Raw genomic sequence first — 14,362 nt, 5'->3', positions numbered from 1 at the left:
AGGCCTACTCAGCCCAGGATTTCATTTGAACGCGTGGTAGGTTAATAATTTAATACCTAATAGGATTGTATTTTTGTTTTTTTTTTTTTTTGATAATTAGTTGTATTTTGAGCAGAGTCGATCCGAGCATTGGTAGCTACCACTGCTTTAAGCTCAGTTTCAAAGTTGCGACGTCTCAAATGAGGAAGCTCTATATTAAATTTACTCGACATAATTAAGATGGAAACTTTGAAAGTTATCCTGTGCTTTTTAATCATAGTCAGGAAATTACAACCTGCCGTTTTTGGGCGATCCTCGCCGATTCCGGTAGATTAGATCTTTTATTGCATCTTTTGGCTGAACGTGAATTTCTAGTGAAGGTTGCAGAGTCGGCTCCGTGATCGAATTGATTCCGGGTCCATCATAAAAGTGGTCTTCGGCACCCGGAAATCTCCCTCCGATCCGAATATTTGTTACCTCTCGCGTTTTCGGCAGGCGTTGACGTTTCCCCCGGAGCCTCCATAAATCTCGATCGTTACTGGGATGGTTAAAAAATTCGCCACACCGGAATCGATTCCGGGGGATGAAATTCGGTCGTCGTAAAATCCGAAACTGGTTCCGAATTTCTCGAAATCTGGCGGTGACGGCGCCTCAAGGCGTTTTTATTTCGGCCGTTATTTCAAGAATAGGTTCCTGCGGGATGCAAAGATAGACCGCTCACAGTGCGGTGACATCGGCGTGTCGGTGTGCACCTCCTCGGTGCGGATTTATTTCGGTTGGCGGCGCGGTCCCACTTGTTGGGCCAATTCGGAGGCGGTTTGGCGCCGCTTCAAAACGTACAGTCGGTCGCGATTATTTTTAATGTCGAAGCCGGAGTGTCGAAGTCATCTCCGGCGGTCGTAAAATAACACATGTCAGATTAGTCATCCGTCAGTTATTTGGTCGGGCGCGGTGCGCGATGGACGGTGCGGAGGCCGGAGGCGGCGACGGCGACGACGAGGTCACGTTCTTGTTGCGCCTGAAACCGGCACCGACGCCGCCGACGCGTCGCCGCCGTCCCAACGACGACAAGCAGACCGTGCCCAAGGGCTGGGACGTGGTGATCGAGCGGCGCGACGCCGCCAGTCCTCAGTCGGCGAACGGCGATGCCCCACCGCCCCTTCCGCCGCGGTTGCAGCCGTCGGCGCCGCCCCCCGAGATTCTCGACGACGTGCACTGGCACCCCAAGCCCTACTACCCCTACCCCGACTACAGGAGTCAAGGCTTTTTGATGTACCAGCAGGATCTGATAGGTGAGGCGGCGGTCGATTCGTTTCTTCTTTCACCCGGGTCCCATCCCCAAACCTGCATAATTTCCAGCCAGGAACAGTCAAAGTTTCGCTCCGGTCCTGCGGAATTCCGGGTGCGCGGATTTAATTTCAAGTTACAGCGTGCCGCCACCGTTACTGTCGCCCGGTTTTCATGTTAATGCGGGGAAACCGCCCAGGCCTCAACCGAGGACGAAACAGGAGACCGACACAGACACGGTTAGTATTCGAAAAAGAAAAACAAAAATGCACGCACCGCACGCCTATAAATCCTGACAATTGCATTAACCCGAACGATGAAACCTTCCCCCTGTCTAACAAGCGCACTAACAAAATAAAAAATATGGGGAGTCTCGTGTAATATAGGGGGTGGGTAATCGAGTTCGCTGATGCAAGGCTTTCGGGAGAGTTCAAAGGGCGGTTCAACTTTCCGCCACCAGTCTAGAACGGTGGGAGTTGTTGGGTGCAGAGTTTTATCAGAAGTGCATTTCTCGGTTTCGAATTAGCTCCGAAAGCGAGTTTGGTTGTCGCAACTTGAGGAGCAAGAAGACAGTTTTCTTGAGGATTCGGCAATCGCGCGGTTTCCGCTCAGATCCTCGGATAATTTCTCGCGATTTTCACTTGACGAGTTTTGATTATCGAATTAGTCTGAAATTTAATAAAGCTCTCTGCAATTTGTTTCCATTAAAGGAAGAAATATCCCTAGAAAGTTGGGGCGCGCTTTTTTCCCTCTCGAATCCTTGACCTTGACTAATCAATTATTTCGTTTGTTTTGCTCCGTTATTGGTTCTGTTTGTTGGGAAAACGTGCGAAACTCCCAAAACTGGGTCCACAACTCCCGCATGGATCGATTTTCGAGTGGCAACGTGTCGCAGTCTCCAAGTTTTGTTATTAAATCGGAATTTACAAATTTCTTTAATATCACGCGAGGGGCGACGACACTTTCCCCGTTAATATAAAAGGGAGTAGAACGCACTCGCTTAAAATTTATTCTAATGAACAAGTGGTGTTCGTTTAATGGCGCTCTCGGATCGCATTTATTTTGACGGCCGGGGGTAATAAAAACGTATAACCCGGGGGGACACATAAAATTATTAATAAGTCTCCGGATGATCGTGATGATCGCCTTAATCGTGAGAACTAGACCCGGATTATTAAAGTTTATGTCTCGGGGGTGCCCGGATTTCATGCGGGTTAATAAAACAACCGGTGCAAACACGCCGGATTTTATCGGCGCGATGTGCATAATTAATCGGTGCGGTTTCCGGGGGCGGGTTTTTCTCGCCTTCTAATCGACGCTCCGCCACCATCAATTCGTCGCAGCCAATAAACCGCTTAATTCCGGGATATAATTATGTAAACAGCGAAAGATATCGACTCGCCTGACTCCTCGTAAAATAGATCACTCGCGGATGTCGTCTTTTTATCCTTCTTTCGTCCCTCCGGTTTTATTTCGGGATTGGACACGCGCTCGCTCTACGACAATAAAAACGGCTCTTAATTACGCGGCATTTTCAGCTTTATTTACGCTAATTAAGTTTTGTACGGGGCTGATATCGCGAGCACGGGTCTAAGTGGATCGCTCCGGGATTCTTTCGCTAATTGAAAACGGAAAAAGTTCTCCCCCGGGACCGTCATCCGTCAAAGCTCGGATCAGCGTTGTTTCGCCGATCGATCGATCTCGTCGACTTCCGAGCCGCCCCCCGTATCGCCACCCTCGTCGAGATGCACAACGCACCACTCGAAGCTCTCTTTTTTATTGTCCCCGACCGCAACGGATATAATAAAAGCTCGCCTATTAAATTCCGCCACGTATTAAAAGCACGGACCGCACATATTTTCCCCCGTCCGGCTTTATCTAGGCTAAACAGCGAGATACAATCCGGATTCGGGGAGCGAGGATGGCGGCGTTAATTGACAGGCCGGAGCCGACCCACCCGGAACCCGCTGAATCATTCACGACCCCGAAAGCGATATCGAACGCGCGGAGGGTCCGTTTTTCCCCCTTTCGAAGAATTGAACGCGCGGCGAGTGTTAAAGGGCCACCCCCCCAGATCGCCGGCGACACTTTCGCCCAATTTGTTCGACGGCGCACGACGAAAGAAAGTTAATCGCGACCCGGAATTTCGGCCGCAAAGACGACGAGCGCGCCCGGAATTTGCGGACCGGAATTTTAACGGAGGAGCCGAGTTAATCGTCACCGAAGGAATGACCCGCAGAGGGAGGACGCATCTGGCACGCGGGTGGCAACATATGGGAACGGTGATTAGGGGCGACGGTGATGGTTTTCATTTTGTTGTGTCTTTCGCGGAGTGCATCTATATTTAGGTTTTCTTTTAGGGCGACGGGCTTTCATTTGAGAAACGGGAGCTTACGGGGTAATGCCACGTGATGCACGACCGCGAGTTTTAATTGTTTTTTCAGACCCGCCATACATCATAGAATTATGAGGAATATTCTGAAAGATCGTGTTGGGATTTGTGACAAGAAACCGGGATTTGAAATGACTTTTATTTTTTTTTTATAAATGTACAGTCGCGGTCAGAAAAAAGTTGGACAATGTTTTTTCGCTAATGTAAGTCGGTTTACTCTTTCTACGGTTACTATTAAAATATTTATTTATTTATCATAGTAAGCCCGGTTTACTCAACTCAATTTTAGCTAAATTTCTTAAAAAGACTTGTCCTACTTTTTTCTGTCCGCGACTGTACAAGTCGACATCATAATCAGATTAGCAACACGCAGTCGCGAGATATTCACCTAAATTCGTTTAGAATTTAATTAAAATTTGACATTAAAATCCCAATTCCATTACTGGAATAAAACGAATTTTTCAGACGCGATTTCGCTCCGTAATTCTCAAAGGAAAGTGACTGGCTGAAATGAATGACGCAAATGCATTATGTATAATTATCCTGATATTCGCCTATAAAAGGATATAATACTGTGTCGCTACTAGAAATGTTAAAACGCGCACGCTCTCCTAGACGATTTTCTGGTTCAAATCAAATATTTTTCCGTTAAAAATAAACATTTTTCTTTAGGAGAGACAAAAATATGTTTTTTTTTTGGTTTGCATTTCTTATACTCCATCAACACCGTCGGACAGAAGTTGACCCGATTGTCGATTTTTTCGTTACCGAATCTCGATTGTTTTTATCGGTCATTTCGTCACACGAACACATTTTCTACGAGCTTCCTGTTGCATCGGTGCGCCGCTCGTCTTTTTTTTTACCTCGCCTGACGAAACTGCATCCAGCCACCGTTGGAAACAAAAAAGATAATTCCCCGTCAACGAGCGCCATTATTAATCCGTCACGTGACCGACCCGACATCTCAATAAACACGTCAGCGCCAACTTGACTTACGGCGGGGCTCTTCCCCGCGTCCCTGTTTTCTATTTCTACCGCGTCCTTGGTGTAAATTTCGCACCTGAGCTCCGCGTCTTTGACTGATCGATCGATCGATTCGATCGTCTTTTGTCGAGTATCCGCCGGGCTACGCCCCACGCCTAGATGCAGTCGCGAGACGACAGCCGGCGAAATTTTCGATTAAATGCAAATGCGACGATGTCTATTTGCGGCGGCGGCGGTGGCGGGTGGGGTGGGTGAACTCGCATGTGTGTACGTGTGTGCGTGGTCGTCCCTCTCCCTCCCACCGAACAACTGTTACTTAAGTCTAAATTGGTGAGTTTATTTTAAGTCGGTGGCGCGTACGCATAAGGCAATGGCGACGACGTCGTCGCTTCTGTCATTGCCGTGGCCCCAACACATGTACCGGGTGTAGACAAGTCTAACAAGAACTGTTGCTGGGCGCGGACGCCATCATTTATGCGGTGTTTATCGCGGGATTCGAATGCAGGCGGATCGGTGCAATTAAGCCGAATCTACGCGGTGGGTGCAGTGCTGTGGAGTGCGCCGATAAGGTCGAGGGTCCGTTAAGTGGATCATCGAGCGGAGGCCAAAGCATCATCCATCACGGGGACGCATCCGTCTGCCTCCACATCTTGATGCGTTTTTAAGTGTGTGCGATAACGCGAAGTATCGAGAAAGACGGTGCAGTGATGCAACGGTGCACTTTTGCAAGCAGTGGAAGCGAAAGCCCTTCCGGACCGGCTCGCACGCACATAATAACCCGATTTGCATAGAAAGTAGATTCGGCGTGAAGTTTGTGGCACGTCGATTGCGCAACGGTTTGTTTTTCGTCGTCTGTCAGCGTGCCAACCGTCCGGGACCTGGCGCTATGTCTTCCCAGTGACATCCGGCTCGAAGGACCAGATGCGCGAGCTGTGCAGGGCCGGCGGGACAGTCGTGGCCGCCGTCGTCGCCGTTCTGGAGAAACAACAGCAGGCGTTGAGCGTCGGTGGCCCCTCGGCGAGGAAACCGGCGGCCAAAAATAGCTGCAGCGCCGACGAGAAGTTTCAATCGGCGGTCAAAGATTTCGACACCGTCGCCGAAGACGTGGAGAGGATAGTGGCGCAGACGAGCTCGTTGAAGAGGGAGCGACGACAGGCGGAGGCCAAGACGGAAGGTGCGAGATTCCAGAGGGGCGCCGAGGGGGCCGAGTTGGGGTACAGTTCGAGCGATGAGGGCACCAGTAGTGAGTCGACCAGCGATTCGGAAGGGGAGCACGTCATAGGGGAAGGACTGGAGACCATCGCCGAGGAGGAGCGGAACACGGCGTCGAGCGCCCTGTCCTACAAAGGTATTCTTCACCGGGAGTTTCGCTAATGTCGTTCCGTCCACGATCGATTTCCTTTTCGAAATTGATCCGGATCAAAGAGAGTATTTTCGGCGATGTTTCATCCAACACAGTTAATTAAAGCACAATCGTAAGTGTTTTAAATGCGTGCATTTATTGGGCCACATGTCGGCCATGTGCGCCGCGTTCCAACCAGAGATTCTCAAAATCTGCCCCGGAGGAATTCGTTCCAATTTGAATGTCGATTTGTGAAGTAAATATTTACGTTTCGGCCGAATTTTATCGGCCGCTTACGATTGTAACCTTCAAGATCGAAGGATAACGGCTCCACAAGCAAAATAAACAGGACGACGTTCCTGTCGGAAAATTCTCGAATTAATTTCGAAATACCGGAAATTATTGGTGATACATCACCAATGGAACACCTGCCGAGAGGGGTGATTAATTCGGAAAAAATGCGGCCGGTTATTCGGTAATTAACGATCGAGGGAAAGTTAATTGAAATGTCTCCAGGTGTTCACAAATTTATTTGTCCGAAATGATGTTTACATCGGGCGAGAAATGTCAATTTTGTGCCGTTGACCTGTCAAAACTGCAATTGTTTCATATGTCAGTTGACACATCAGTTGCAAGAAATCAAGAATGCAAGCAAGGTGACGTTCGTCTAAAACTAACCTCAATTCGGTGTCGATGAACAATTTTCGTAAAAATCTCCAAACTTATGTCTATTTTTTTTAAATCAGCTGTCAGTGTCGAAACTTTGTAAAAGACCAGACTGTGTTACCCTAAAACCTGTGCTTTCGACACCAACTGGATAACCCCCACGGCCCCACGTCAAAATTGAGGTTATGTCTGTCAGTCTGTCTAACGTAATTGAAATGTTGAACGTAGTCAGTGTTAAAGGTTTCAATGAAATGTAGGTACATACTTGTATTTAAAGAGTATTTTGTAGAGCATGTACTTTCGTTTAGGTACATTGAAGTGGAACACAACGATTTTTTGTAATGAAACACAGTTGCAGTTTAAACAATGAAGAAAACATTAATTTTTTCGGGGTTGAATACATTTTGTCGTTTTAAAGCGATCACATATGATTGCAGACGTCCAACGTATCTACTTTAGAAAAGTATTTACGGAAATAAATGAGAAGGAAAATACGATACATTGAATATGTTTGAAGCTTTCTCACAAATCGCCTTTTTACTCAATTCGGGGTTATCACCTTTCAACTATTCGCAGTACCGAATCAGGGCCATTTTTTCACTCTCTGTTCACTGCGAAGGCACCTTTTCAAATTTTGTGCGTTAATTTTTCAACGCAAACGCAAATGACAGTTATGCGTAATGACAGCGCCGATGACCTTGCACGGCTCGACGTTGCCAACCTATATTGTGAAATGCACTTTCAATTGCTCATACCAACTTGACAACACTTTGACAGCTGATTTAAAAAAAAATGGACTGTAAATTTATTGTTAAAAGAAAAAGAAAAGAACCGTTCTTTCAGTGGTATTACGTCCTTTTTGACAATAAAAAATCCCATATAAAATATAATTCGATTGGTTTTTGATTAGGAAATTAAATTGTGAAGAAACGAAGAGAGTATTTTAATGAAATTTCACTTTTGAAGTCCTCCGAAAACAACGGAATCAAAACTCAATTTGAAAGTAATAGATCCCAGCGAATGAAAAAATTTTCTCGGCGAGTAACTTTTCACTTAGCGCCGGTTTGCGTTAGAGCAGCGAGATAAGGGCCGTTAACGTCCTCCTGAATGATCTCTGCATCGTTGTAATGTTCCCCGTGGGGGGGCGAGTCGGTGTGATTTTTTTCCGCCTTAAAAATTCACTACCCTCGTCCGTCATTAAATCGGAACGAGCGCGAGGAACGTCGTCCGAACGTGGTGTGTCCGCGTCGTGCGCCAGGTTTTCCTCCGAGACACTGTTTTCGTGTCTTTGTTCGTCGTCTCGGCGAACCTAATTCGTTTCAATTAACTCGCCGTCGATACATAGGTTGCGGCTTGGAAGAAATTGTTCGCGTGGGAAGTATCCGTCCCAATTATCGTCAATTAATCGATTCGTCGTCGTCGTTTTGGTACCCCTGAATTCGACGTATGTCTGGCTCGGTGCCAACGACACCGCTATTACATAAATAGCATCAGTTTACGGCGATGCTGCCGTACATTCGTCAGGTCATCACAGTCGGGGTGGTTCCGTGACCGATTTCTTTCTACTCGTCTTTAATCTCGAACGAATTAACCGAAAAGAGTCCCATAATCCCCTGTCAATCGCATTCGGGGGTTGTTTTCGCGTGTCGCTACCAGGAATCGGTCTGCCGGAGAAAAATCCGTGCGTCAGATCCGAGGTAAAAATACAAACAAACAAAAAAGACTTGTCGGGGACATTAGCGAAGCTCCGGTACTGTAAGCGTGACCGGTCCAGGCCTGGAGGAGGAAGACTCGAGTCCCGAAGATGACTCCACTTTGAAGGTGACAACGAACTGGCCCAACAATGGCTCCACCTCCGACATTTCGACCACCTCCTCCGAACAACCCCGCAGCTTGAGGGACAGCTCGACCCGGTGCAACGACGACTTCCGATGGATCCGTAAAGAACCGTCGAAGATGGACGAGGGAGCGGCCGCGGCGACCAAGCCGCCGATCGGCCGCTCGAAGAAAACCGCCCCCGGGAGTCTAGACCGACGCCGTCACCAGACGCGACAAGACCGCGACCAGAAGTCTAGGTCGACGCACGTCCCCAAGAGTCCGCCCCGGCTCGACGATTTCGCGCCGTGCCAGGGCTGGTGCTGCAACCCCCACGAGGGGTACTGCTTCGACAACTTCCACAGGAGGCACGAACGGATGGACCCGCAAAGGTACGGCAGCAGTCCGATGCTGATGGAGAGGGGCAGCCACCCGGACTTGTACGGGGAGTGCAATAGGTGTAGGCACGAGATGATGGGATGTTGCGGATATCACGTGGCCCCGCCGTGTTGTTACTACGGCGAGAGAGGATACCATTGGACCTCCTACCAGAAGGTATTCCGGAGGAGCGGTGTACTAATCAACCTCCTAGTCTCTCGTACTAACAGTGTATTTTTAATTTATCAAAGGATGCGGTCGGGAGCCAAGGGAAAAATGTAAATTGCTCCACTGCTGCGGCTAGGATTACAGTTTGTAGTTTGTTTAGGGTTTAATCCTTTGAGATGCCGCGCTTTGGTAGACTCCAATCCGGAATAAATTCCGATCTTGATGAAATTTTTCCGGGGAGGGTGGTCTCAATGCAAAGATATTTATTGTCAAAACAAATTTTCGCAAGTAATAAATGTCTTCGAAATGATATTAGAATCGGATTTATTTGGATTAAAGTAATCGGATGTTTCCCGAAATAAAACTCGGCGAAGAAGGACAAATATAAATCGAAAAAGTGCCGGCGGCTGCGAGATGTCGATCGCAAGCTTCAATAAAAACATTTCAACGTGTTTGTTTTTTTTTTGTGTGATTATATAGAACATGATGCAACCAGCAATGGGTCCGTCGTGGGTGTTGCGAAACGCTTTGTACATTCGCCTTCGGCCAGGACGTCCGTGTTGCATGATAGGTCGCGATAACCCTTCAAATTAACCCGAAAAAAGGGGACAATAACCGGGCGAAAAATCTAATAAAATCCCTGTACAAACTAACCGTCAGCTTCCAAATCCAATATTTGCCTTCCACATTCCGCATTTTAATCGATCCCCGCGTGTGCTTCCAGCCGAGCGAACAGGACGAGAAATGCAGAAAGTTGCAGTACGAAAAGGACAGCCTCCAGCTGCAGGTCCAAGTGCTGACCGACCAGATCGAGGCGCAGACGGACAAGATCGCCGAGCTGGAGAAGACGCTGATGGAGAAGAAGCAGCTCTTGTCCGACAACGAAGACAAGTTCCAGCGCGAGGTCCTGTCCAGGTCGTCGTTGGAAACGCAGAAGCTCGAACTGATGTCGATCATGAGCGAGCTGAAGCTGCAGCAGGCGGCCCTCGAGCGCGAGAACATGGAGTTGCGGAGCCAGTTCAACAACAACGGGGACGTGAAGAAGCCGCCGCTGGTGCCGAGGATGTCTCAGACGTCGACGCCCGTCCACCACGCCGGCAATCAAGTAATCAATCCGATCCGTGCGATTTTTCTCGAGTGAGTTTTTTGTGTGGCAGGCGTTGAGGATGTCGCCGTCTCCGAGTCCCGTGACGATGACGGGGAGCAGTCCGAGGCGAGAGCAGGAAGTGCAAGCGCCCAAAGTGAGTGGATTGGAGGATGAGTTTGTAAAAATTGAAACGCGGTCGGTTGCAGACTCCTCCGGCGAACTACAAGCGACAGATCGATCTCCATTACGGAAGCTTGCCGCGTCAGCAATTCATCAGCAACGGCGGCGGCATCTCCACGGTCGACTCGAACGCGAATCCGTCGAAGAAGGGTGTGGCGTTCGGTAGGGGCCTTTCTTCACTCATTGGGGGTCGGGCCAGGGGGTTCTCCGTTCCCAATCTAGGTGATAGCTCTAGTCGTCTTGGCATGACGCCGTACTAACCGAACCGAGCGCTCTCCGCCAAGCTTGTCGATGTGTCGTTGTCCCGGGGCCCCTCTCGACTCCGCTCTCCAGCGCGGGGTCGGATCGGGGCCCCCACGATTCCGCTACTAATGACTCGAGCTATCTACTTAAATCCTTTCCCGGCTTGCTTGTGGCAGATCCGTCGCAGCTGCGACGCTTTTTTCATTTGCTTGTTTGCGCAGCTGAGACAGAGAAGATCATCGAGGACGGTTCCGGCGACGCTCCCCAATCTCCCACGCTCCAGTTCAACAGGAACAAGGGAATCAAGAAGATCTTCGGCAGGATGAAGCGCTCGGGTTCGGGCAACCTGGAAGAGCTGCCGGGCATAGGCGAGTTCCAGAGGGGCGGCGTCCGGGCGACGGCGGCGGCTCGACTGGGCTGGAGCGAGCCGCAGCTGACCGTCAAGTGAGTATGGAGGCGGCGTCGAGACACTCAACGATGTCGATTGCAGACCCGACAGACCCTTCGCCGAGTGGGACACCGAGAACATCTGCGACTGGCTGCAGGACCTCAGCTTGGATCAATACATTCCCGAGGCCAAGCGGTGGGTGAAGTCGGGCCAGCAGCTCCAGGAGGCCCCGATCACCGACATCGAGAAGGAATTGAACATCAAGAACCTGCTGCACAAGAAGAAGCTGCAGCTGGCGCTGATCGACACGCAAGAGAACGGCTCGAGCGACCCGTTCTTGTCCAAGGCCGGCCAGCTGGACACGGCGTGGGTGTTGCGGTGGCTCGACGACACCGGTCTGCCCCAGCACAAGGAAAACTTCCTGCTGAACAGAGTCGACGGACGCGTCCTCCACAGACTGACGGTCGACGACCTGGCCCTCCTCCACATAACCTCGATGCTCCACGTGGCGAGCATCAGACGCGGCATCCAAGTCCTGAGGGAGAACGACTACGAGCCGGGCTGTCTGCAGCGGAGGTCGCTGCCCGAAGAGCCCCTCAAGCCCACCCCCAAACAGATCTCGCTGTGGACCACCCACCGCGTCATGGAGTGGCTGAGGGCGGTGGACCTGGCCGAGTACGCGCCGAACCTGCGGGGCGCGGGAGTGCACGGAGGGCTGATGGTTTTCGAGACGAAGTTCACGGCGGAGCTGTTGGCGTCGCTGTTGTCGATCCCGCCAGGAAAAACCCTGTTGAGGAGGCACCTGAAGACGCACTTCAACGAGCTGCTCGGCAAGGAGATCATACAGGAGAAGAGGGAGGCGGAGTCGACCATGGGGTACATTCCGCTGACGCCCTCGTCCAAGTTGAAGGTGCCAATCGGACGAGTTTGTTGCCGTCGCGTTAAAATGATGTGTTCCAGGTGGCCAAGAAGTCTCAGTTTTCTCTGAAGCGGAAGAAGAGCAAAGGCGAGGCGGACTACGGGGATCTGGTCTGTCCGCTGAATGACAAACAGTCAGGTGAACTGAACGGTTCTGCTCTTAACATGGGTGTAAGTGTACTAACTTTTCTAACATGGCACGGGTTTCGCTCGATCGGCCGATATTAATGATTTGTTAAAAAGGGCCGCGCCAGAACGAGACCCGTCACGGTTTTCCCCTCCCAAAATCGCTTTCATTTTAACATGATTAATGGACTAAAAAGGGTTCTGGTTTACAAAATAATGGTTTTCTTTCATGCTACACGAACGGATCTCTCTAGATTCCTGAGATTTTAATCATTCATTGTTGATTAGTGTATTTTGATAATAGGAACAGTTCCAGGAAAGAGTCAGACGAGGTGTGTGTGCTGGGTAAATCTATTAGAACAAGTAGATTAGTTCTACGTAGATGATGCATCCCGTGCGATGACTAGTTTTGTTCTGTGCTTTTTTAGTACTGTCGTGGCTGCTGTTTGCACTCTTTTCATTATTCATTTATCAGCTGCCGGTCCGCGTCATTTTCACGGTTCTGTTTCTAGATGATGAAGATGGAAAGCCTAAGGGTCGAGGATGTCTCTCATCACGTTGAACAGAAGTTGGTACGGTCGTCGCCGGCATCAATCGCAAACTCTCCAGTACCACAAAGACATGTTTAATAAGTTTTAAGTATTATCGATTGGAGAAGTATTTATCAAATATGTCTTCCCCCCCAACAATTTGCCTTAGGAAAGTGCATGAGATTCCTCTTTTTTGTTTATCGATTTGAGATTATAGCATCGTCGGCAAACTAACTTTTTTTTGTTAAGATTATTATTGTGAAAATGTGCCAAAAAGGCTGCCGATGTTTGTTTGTTTTTTTTTTTGATAATTATAATCGTGGGATTTATATTTTTTTTATAACTTATTAACAGTATTTAAATATTGTTGTTACCAATTGATGAGTAGGTATAGATTTTAGACATATTTAACAAATTGACCAAAACAATTCGTATTAAGTAGGTTTAAAGTTGTTGACGCCTTTTTGTATCTCATGTTGTCACCGATCATCCAACATCACTCCGACTTTTTTTTGATTATGTAAAATTTCCACTTGTTTACTGTATTTTTATTCATGGACGTGTAACTGAATATTTTTATTATCACATTAAATATTATCAAACTGAACGGTCGTTTGAATCATGCTGTCATCGCGACCGACGCGAGCGCCCCCCAGCGGTCCGAAAATGACGACACATTTAAGGTGTTTTGCGCTTATTTATTACTTTTGTTTTATGGACGGTCAAAGCTGTGTCACAATCAACCCGCGAACGCTATGGATCATCGACAATCATACTCGGAATGCTGAGATTGGCGAATTTGTCTCTGTCTTGAGTGTCCACTTCCTTCTTCAGGACGCTGACATCTTTCGGCGAGCCTTCGCCTTTGAGCGGCTTGGGATACGATTTCTTCCGCAGGTTCTCGATGTACTTTTTCCGCTCTTCCTGCGCGTGCAGCATCGCCGCCTGTTCTGCAGGGTTGAGTTGCGCCAGACGCGGATCCATGGCGAACCACTCGGAAGCGATGATCTGGTCGATCTTCCACCGTTTCCCCGTGTCGGGTTCGAGCAGGTGTCCCATCAGTCTCTTCACCTCCGCGCTGATGATGTCCACCACTTTCGAGCGGAACTTCCACTGTCTGTTGGTCTGCTGTTCGTGCAGTCTTTTTATGTTGGTGTCGTCGAACGGCATCGCCTTGTTGAGCATTATGTAGAGGATCACCCCCAAGGACCAGATGTCGGCGATCTTGGGGTGGTACGGCGAGCCCTTGAGGATCTCGGGGGCAGCGTAGGAGAGCGAGCCGCAGTAAGTGTCGCTGGTCAGGCGTTTGCCGTAGGCGTCGGTCACGTATCGGGCGAATCCAAAATCGGACACTTTGAGATTGTAGTTGCTCGTGATGAGGGCGTTTTCGCACTTCAAGTCTCTGTGAGCGATCTCCATGTCGTGCAGATACTGCACGGCGAGGGCCAACTGGCGGAGCCACACTCTCGACTGGGCCTCCGAGATGGACCCCTTCTTCAAGATAAACTCCAAGAGATCGCCGTTTTCCGCAAATCTCATGAAGATGTAGTATTTGGCTTTGCGCTGAAAGATACTGTGGACGTGGATGAGGTGGGGGTGGTTGATTTTGACGAGGATGTCGAGCTCTCGGGGGAGGAACTTTTTCACGAAATCTCTGGGGGCTCTGGTGGTATCCACGATTTTGCACGCTAGCTGCCTGGGCTTGTTCTTGTCGTCGCCTGCGTTGCCCCTATACTCGGCCAAGTATACTTTGGCATACGAACCCTCTCCCAGGACTTTGAACAGTCTGTAACCCCTGCTCGACAGCGTGAGTTCCTCCGAGGCTGTGTGATCCGGTGGTTTCGCCATTCTTTACTATGCATTGGACAAGAAATTTCAC

At 49.2% G+C, this 14,362-nt stretch overlaps 2 protein-coding genes across 5 annotated transcripts; one reads left to right on the top strand and one right to left on the bottom strand.

Moving 5' to 3' along the window:
• The first annotated feature begins 258 nt into the window (after window positions 1–258).
• Window positions 259–13,090, top strand: Liprin-beta (liprin-beta). 4 transcript variants are annotated; one of them, XM_069051806.1, is made up of 9 exons: window positions 259–1,271; window positions 1,339–1,505; window positions 9,736–10,116; window positions 10,169–10,252; window positions 10,305–10,500; window positions 10,743–10,965; window positions 11,012–11,819; window positions 11,870–11,998; window positions 12,466–13,090. In XM_069051806.1, the coding sequence occupies exons 1-9, from the start codon at window positions 938–940 to the stop codon at window positions 12,580–12,582; spliced, it is 2,439 nt and encodes an 812-aa protein (XP_068907907.1). In that variant the 5' UTR covers window positions 259–937; the 3' UTR covers window positions 12,583–13,090. The 4 variants fall into 4 exon arrangements, with proteins under 4 accessions (XP_068907907.1, XP_068907905.1, XP_068907906.1 ...); XM_069051804.1 differs by lacking the exons at window positions 259–1,271; window positions 1,339–1,505 and adding exons at window positions 4,898–5,990; window positions 8,425–9,020 and having other exon boundaries at window positions 10,305–10,440; XM_069051805.1 differs by lacking the exons at window positions 259–1,271; window positions 1,339–1,505 and adding exons at window positions 4,898–5,990; window positions 8,425–9,020 and having other exon boundaries at window positions 11,870–11,966.
• On the bottom strand, window positions 12,775–14,344 carry LOC138133846 (testis-specific serine/threonine-protein kinase 3-like). The gene has a single exon (XM_069051819.1). The coding sequence runs from the start codon at window positions 14,329–14,331 to the stop codon at window positions 13,237–13,239; it is 1,095 nt and encodes a 364-aa protein (XP_068907920.1). The 5' UTR covers window positions 14,332–14,344; the 3' UTR covers window positions 12,775–13,236.
• Between the last annotated feature and the right edge of the window lie 18 nt (window positions 14,345–14,362).

Source organism: Tenebrio molitor, chromosome 6 (genome assembly GCF_963966145.1).
Source record: "Tenebrio molitor chromosome 6, icTenMoli1.1, whole genome shotgun sequence".
In the NCBI taxonomy this organism is placed as follows: domain Eukaryota; kingdom Metazoa; phylum Arthropoda; class Insecta; order Coleoptera; family Tenebrionidae; genus Tenebrio; species Tenebrio molitor.
This window is presented reverse-complemented; position numbering and strand designations above follow the sequence as displayed.